Here is a 7453-nt window from a genome sequence, read left to right as displayed (position 1 = left end):
ATCACACAGGCTGGTGTGCTTCTTCCATGTGGGCTTTGTTGCTTCTGAGCTAGATGGCCACTTGCTTAACGTCAAGCCTTTAAGACCCCACACGCTATATCTTTTGATAGCCGGACACCATCACCTTTCTTCACCACATTTGCTTAATGCACCCACTTTGTCTTCAATGATCGTGTAGGGAAGGTGAGCATCACAGAATGCTGATTGTTAGAACAAAGTGTTCTTGTGTTAAGGGAGTACTTGAGTTGAGGCCCAATGTCCATCTGCAACCTTAATTCTTAACATATAGATATGAGTACATAGTTCTAGTCCCCTCTCATTATATATACATTTACATATGTACTTGCCTGTATTTAGTCTTCTATAAATGTCCTTTGCCTCCTGGTTTTTTCCTCTATTTCCTTTTTAATTCACACCATAATATTGTCCCATATCATATTGAGCCTTCATTCTGGTTTAGTAATTCATCGCTGCTACATTCCCCTTGATTGAGCCCCACTAGGCATCCTACAACCTTCCTTCCATTGATTTTAGTTCACTTGTTATTCCCTTGTCCCTGGGTTGATTGCCCTCCCCCCACCTCCTTTCTCCCACCTCCCCTTGTCCCGTATCCCCCTGGAACCATTGGTCTCGTTCTTTTCATCTCCGAATTATTTATCCCACCCATCTTATCTAGATAGACATGCAGATACATTAATAAGTGCAAAAACCAGGCAAAGACAAATAAAACAACAAAGGAAATCAAAACCAACAAAACAACTAAAAACAACACAAAATAACAATAACAAAAAGAAAGCCACTGACAAAAATGGAAAAGCCTATAAATAGTTCAAGGTCTGTTTGTTGGCCTTTACGAGTGTTTTCCAGTCGAGTCTGATGGGGTGCCACACTCTGCCTCCCGAGTCTACTTTTGGTATTCCCCAGGTTTCTCATCACTCTGATCCCCCTGCTGCTCTGCTGCATGCCCTCAGTGACTCGCCCCAGCGTGATGGGGCCAAACTGTGCACTATTCCTGCACTGTGTCTCTAGAGCTGGTCTCCCGTGGTTCCATGGTTCAGTGAGGGACAGTCTCCTGTGGTGGGCCCATCTACAGTCCTCCCTGTGCATTGTCTGCTTTGAGCAGGAACATCATCCTCGGGGCTTGGTGGGCCTGGATGTCCTCTCCTCCCCTCCATCTCTTTGCGTTTCTCCCCTGTGCTCTAATCCAACGCGCCCTCTCCCCAAGCTGTGGCCCCAGTGCTGTCCTCTGAAGTGCATTCTTCTGAGGGCGAGGGGTCAGGGTCTCCACATAGTCAGGATTGGGGCCGGCCCCACAGACCTCTCTATTGGGTCCCTGGTACATGCCAGTATGTTGTATTCATGTCTTGGCACATCCGGTTGAAGCCTGGTCTCTCTCTCCCTCTTCTGTGGAGATACAAACAATACCCTACCCTTGGGTGGATTAGTGCCCTGCTTCCCCCCCTTCCCATGTCTTTTTTTTTTTTTCTCTTTCTTTCCCCCTTTTATTTAGTTGGCTGCTGTATGTATCCCTGGATTGGGTTGGCCCTACAGTAGTGGCTGGACCTTACCCCAGGGATGTACGTATATAGTAGCTTTTCTCCTATCCGTATGTATCCCTGGATTGGTTCTGACCCCTGCCATAGTGGCTGGACCTCACCTCAGGGATGTAGGTTGCACAACTCTTGCGAATGTGCTTGAGCAATTGAAATGTGTGAGGTGTGATTTGTATGGTGATGAAATTGTTTAAAATAAACTAATTTTTAAAGTGGAAGAAAGAAACTCTACGGGGCCCAGTGTGGTCTCTGTGAGTCGGCTTTGATGTCCCAGCAAACCCCACTGCCAGCAGCTACAAACACCAGCCTGAGAGTGGCCACGTGGCCCTCAGCCCCACCTGCTGTCCGCCGTAGGGATCCCACCAGCAGCAGGGTCCCTTAGGGGTGCTGGGAATCCAGAGAAGGGACTGGAAAAGGAACACGGACAGGACTGATGAGAAGGGCAGCGGAGGTCTGTGTGCTGGGCTGAACTAACTCTTGCCCCTGGTTCTGCTTTTCCATCTCCCGCCTGAAGTTCTCGGCACAGTTCAGCATGTTTCAGACCATCAAAGACCAGCTGGAGCAGCGGACGCGCATCCTGCAGGCCAACATCCGGTGGCAACAGGAGGAGCTGCATAAGATCCAGGAGCAGCTCTGCATGGTGCAGGACACCAACATCCAGGTGACGCCCTGCTCAGCTGCTGCCTCCCACCTTGCAGCTCCGGCTCCCCGTGTTCAGGGATGGGTGCCCACCCTGCATGCAGAGCAGGCCGCGATTCCTCCTGAGCCCCTCCAGGCTGCCCTAACGGAGCCTCACTTGCTGTGCATGTTGAAATGCCATGCACAAAGCACAAAGCCCCTGAACCCCACCATCTCCCTCCCTGTTACCAAAACTCTAAAAAACCTCCCTGCCATTGAGTTGAAGGAAGCAGACTCATAGCAACTCCATGGGACAGGGTAGTCATGCCCGATGAGCTTCTGAGACGAACTCTTCCCTGGAGTAGAAAGCGCTGTCTTTCGCCCACAGAGCAACTGGTGGTTTCGAACTGCTGACCAAAGCCCAACGTACAACCAGGGCTCCCCCAAACCAGGGCTCCACTCCGGCCCCCATGGCCAAGGGAACCATGAAATTCCCAGGACCTTCTCACCCTGATGGTCAGGCAGTGTGAGCTGAGCCACCTCTTTGTTCACCCCCACTGCACCCCGCCCATGCTGCTGAGTGGGTGCCCACACTGTGCTCTGCCAGCTTGGTGGGGGGCTCCAAGCCCCTTCCTCAGAGAGAGGTGGCAGCCTCTCTTCTCTCGTTTCCTTGGGATCCGAGGGGGAAGGGCAGGAAACGCTGGTATTTGTACGGCCCTGCGGGTCTCTGGACGGCACACCTGGTTTCCTTCTGGCCTAATTGTTGGTGGGTGGAACTCACCCCAAAGTGCCATGGAAGAAAGGCCTGGCGTTCTGCTTCTGTAAAGATTGCAGCCAGGAAACCCCACAGAGCCCATCTCCGCGTAGCACGTGGGGCACTAGGAGTCAGAATCCACTTGGTGGCAAAGGGTTTTATTTGTTTGGGGTACTGCCCATGAGGACAGGGGAGCAGTCAGTCCAGCCTTTCCCCGGGATGATGAGCAAGTTCTGTGGCCCGGCGGCCGGCCCACTGGGATCTTGCTTATCCGCATCCGCAGAGACCACCCCCCACATCCTATCTTGTCCTCCGTTGTGGGGCTGTGTGTATCCCTCACTGGCGCCCCTCACCAGGGCCATTCTTGGGCATGTGGGGATCATTAGGATGCTGAGTAGGCACAGCCGAGCTGGAAGGGCTCGGTGGGCTGTCTCAGCTCTTACGGTGGAGACGGCCTCGCAGCCACGCCTGCGTGGGGAACCTGGCTGCCATCCTGGGCTCTACCCACTCTGAGGGGAACAGGGCTCCTTCGCTAGCAGATTCATCAAAGCGGGCTTGGAATTACATTGACTTTTCAGGGGCTCACTCAAATCGGATGTCTCACATTCCTTCTGATAAGCTAGATCAGGGGTCCTCAAACTACGGCCCGCGGGCCACATGCGGCCTGCCAAGGACATTTATCCAGCCTGCCGGGTGTTTTTGCCCTGTTTGGTTCTTACTTCAAAATAAGATATGTGCAGTGTGCATAGGAATTTGTTCATAGTTTTTTTTATAACTATAATCTGGCCCTCCAACGGGTCTGAGGGACAGTGAACTGGCCCCTGTTTAAAAAGTTTGAGGACCCCTGAGCTAGATACTGTGTGTGTGTGAGAGCGAGAGAGATCTCTTTCCCATTGTACTTTCCCCACAGTGTTATCTGTTCTCCGAATCCTCTATAGGAAGACATTCTGGAGGAAAACCTGTATATATTGGTAAGGGCCAGTTATTTTTGCCACGGTTCAGTGCTGTGGCCCATGGCTGTGCCTCTTCCAGGCAGGTGAGGGGCTGCTGTTTTGGCACAGCCTTTAACTGGTAAATGTAATGCTAGCCAAAATCTGAGTCTTCCCAGAGAGCTCAAAGCAGGTGCAGGAGCTCCTTCAAAGAGACAGGAGTCCCCGGGTGGTAAAGTTGGTGAAGTGCTGGACTACCGGCCACAAGGTTGGCAGTTCAAACCCACCCGGAGGCATGCTGGGAGAAGGAAGCACCTGATGATCCTCTTCAAACACGTCAGTCCTTGGAAGCCGCGGAGCACAATTCTGCGCGGCCTACGTGGAGCCGCTGGACAGCAACTGAGCGTTTGCTTTCTTGCCAGGGGGACAGAACAAAGCAGAAGCGACAGCCCATGAGGATGGCTGGAGCCATATCCCCAGCCCCTCTGTCCCCCTTCATTGTCCACACAGGGCGCCCAACACCCTGACGCACACCTTTCCTGGTTTTAAACCACGCAGTTATCCCCTCATTCTTTTCATACCACTGACCTTGATCCAGGTCCAGGTTCTGCATGAGCACAATGAAGTGTTCTGGAATTCCCATTCTTCTCAGGACTGTCCATAGTTTGTTATGATCCACACCATGGGATCGCTTGGTGTGTGGTCCACTAAATGGAAGTAAACATCTGTCTGGGACTCTGTGCTCTGTGCCAAGATCCATCTGACATCGGCAGTGACATTGCTTGTTCCACGGCCTCTGCTGAATCCAGCCTTTCTGGCGGCTCCCTGTCAGTGTACTGCGGCAACCATTGTCCGATGATCCCCTAGACTTTCCCCTTTCTTCCTTTCCTGACTTTAAAATGACGCGTGCCTTGGCTTGTACCTCTCACTCTTTGTGATAGGGCGTGCTGCTTCCTCCTCGTGACAAACACTTCATGGCGAGGCACACTTGAGTTCTGTGAGGAAGGAGAGCAGGGACGAAGCCCTCAGACTGCCTGTCCTCCAGACTGGGGCGTCCCTTCCCATCTCGTTCTCCCAGCCTTACCATTGTGGTGGAAGTTCCCACAGACCGTGGACATCCATGAAAAATCAAACCAGAAAACATTTCCTCAAGCAGCCTACTTTTGGGGGCCACACGAGTTCTTACAACTTAGAAAGGCCTCTCAGGGTGGCCTCGAGAAAGATTTGACTTTCTACTCCCATCAAGAGTTGCAGGCCAGTTCTGCTCTGTCCCACAAGGTCGCTGTGGGTCAGCATTGACCCCATGACAGGGAATTGAGTTGAGGTGGCATGGTGATGGTTGTTGGGTGCCACCTGCAAAATAGCAGTTTGAAACCACCAGCCGCTCCAAGGACAAAGATGCCTGACCAAAATAAGATGTTTAAGTGGGGAGTTGTAATTCAAGCATAAATAGATCTATGTGCATATATTTATAGGTTTAGTATTAAGGTAGCAGAAGGACATTGGGCCTCCACTCAAGTACTCCCTCAATGCAAGAATACTTTCTTCTATTAAATTGGCATTCTATGATGCTCACCTTCCTGACACAACCGCTGAAGACAAAGCAGGTGAATAAGCAAATGTGGTGAAGAAAGCTGATGGTGCCCGGCTATCAAAAGATATAGCGTCTGGGGTGTTAAAGACTTGAAGGTAAACAAGTGGCCAACTAGCTCAGAAGCAACAAAGCCCACATGGAAGAAGCACACCAGCCTGCGTGATCACGAGGTACTGAAAGGATCAGGTATCAGGGATCAAAGAACGAAAAATCATATCATTGTGTGCTCACCTCCATGATACAATCGCTGAAAACAAGTGGGTGCATAAGCAAATGTGGCAAAGAAAGCTGATGGTGCCCAGCTATCAAAAGACATAGCGTCTGGGCTCTTAAAGGCTTGAAGGTAAACAAGCGACCATCTAGCTGAGAAGCAACAAAGCCCTCATGGATGAAGCACACCGGTCTGTGTGATCACAAGGTGTTGAAGGGATCAGGTATCAGGCATCATCAGAACAAAAAATCTTACCATCGTGAATGAGGGAGGGAGTGCAGAGTGGAGACCCAAAGCCCATTTGTAGGCCACTGGACATCCCCTTACTGAAGGGTTTCGGGGAGGAGAGAAGCCAGTTAGGGCACAATGTAGCAATGATGAAAAATACAACTTTCCTCTAGTTCCTAAATGCTTCCTCCTATCATGATCCCAATTCTACCTTGCAAGTCTGGCTAGACCAGAGAATGTACACTGGTACAGATAGGAACTGGAAACACAGGGAATCCAGGGCAATGATCCCTTCAGGACCAGTGGTGTGAGTGGCGATACTGGGAGGGTAGAGGGAGGGTGGGTTGGAAAGAGGGAACCGATTACAAGGATCTACATGTGACCTCCTCCCTGGGGGATGGACAACAGAAAAGTGGGTGAAGGGAGACGTCTGACAGGGCAAGATATGACAAAATAATAATTTATAACTTATCAAGGGCTCATGAGGGAGGAGGGAGCGGGGACGGAGGGGAAAAATGAGGACCTGATGCCAGGGGCTTAAGTGGAGAGCAAATGTTTTGAGAATGATGAGGGCAATGGATATACAAATCTGCTTTACACAGTTGGTGTATGTATGGATTGTGTTAAGAGTTATATGAGCCCCTAATAAAACAATTAAAAGAGAGAGAGATGTAAGAGCCCCCAATAAAAGTATTTAATAAACAAAAAAAGCCCCTAAAAAACAAAAACAGGTATAAATTACTCCAGCCAACCCTTAGGCCCCCACCCCACCCCGCAAAAAAAAAAAAAGTCCAAAACAGTGGCAACACGCTGCTAACTACTGAAACCGCGTGATGCCACGTGCGGCTTGGTGACACACTCAACCTGTGTGTTTACTTTGGGAATTTGTTTTACTTCAGAAGTTTTCTGGAAGTATTTTTTTTTAAGTAAGCAGAAATGGTTCATAGAGGAGAAAATGTGAACGTAAGATTGGTTTGCCCTTGAATATTAGAAGGTAGATACAGCCTTTCCTGGATGTGTTTGTTGTTTTGTTGTTTTTGATAACTTCCTGCTTGCATTATAGAACTAATGGTTTCTATAAAATCAACTCCAGAGCCCAGGAAACGCACCTTCCGGAGCCACGTTCTTAAGTCCTGGCGTTCTGCTTGACGGTGGATCACTCAGAACCGGGCATGTGCACGGCATCTGAGCGGGATTCTCAGCCCAGGGACCTGTGAACCAACTGGAGTGGGCGTTCCCACTTTACTTCCAGGGCTTGGAACTTGAGACAGTGTGCCCATGACGCTTCCTCTGCATGACTCTTTTTTCAGGGGGGGTGAGAGAGTTAAGGTTTATTGTGCTAACCTGGCCAATAAACACATGTAGGGTTAATTGAAGGGCGGAGAGATAAATGACTCGGTGAGCTTCACCTTTCTAGTTCTCGTGTCTCTTGCTCTCTGATGGTCGGACCGGGGTGCAACTGCCCTAGCCAGTTTCCTGCTTCAGCTTGCAAAGCTCATGTCCTGCAAGACATCCCTGAGGAGAAGCCACATGGACCTACCCTGATGCAGCCCTGGGTGCTGGAGC

At 50.3% G+C, this 7453-nt stretch overlaps 1 protein-coding gene across 1 annotated transcript in view; it reads left to right on the top strand.

Annotated features, from left to right (window-relative positions):
* Positions 1-7453, top strand: part of NPAS2 (neuronal PAS domain protein 2) — a 103156-nt gene that overhangs the window by 84358 nt on the left and 11345 nt on the right. Inside the window, 1 exon segment of the mRNA XM_045283824.1 lies at positions 2068-2214. Coding sequence (XP_045139759.1) covers positions 2068-2214 — 147 coding nt within the window.

The sequence above is a fragment of the Echinops telfairi genome, unplaced genomic scaffold, assembly GCF_000313985.2.
Source record: "Echinops telfairi isolate 266 unplaced genomic scaffold, ASM31398v2 ScPeMD7_7467;HRSCAF=8505_1, whole genome shotgun sequence".
Taxonomy (NCBI): domain Eukaryota; kingdom Metazoa; phylum Chordata; class Mammalia; order Afrosoricida; family Tenrecidae; genus Echinops; species Echinops telfairi.
The sequence above is the reverse complement of the archived record's forward strand: the minus strand, read 5'-3'. Positions and strand labels throughout refer to the sequence as shown.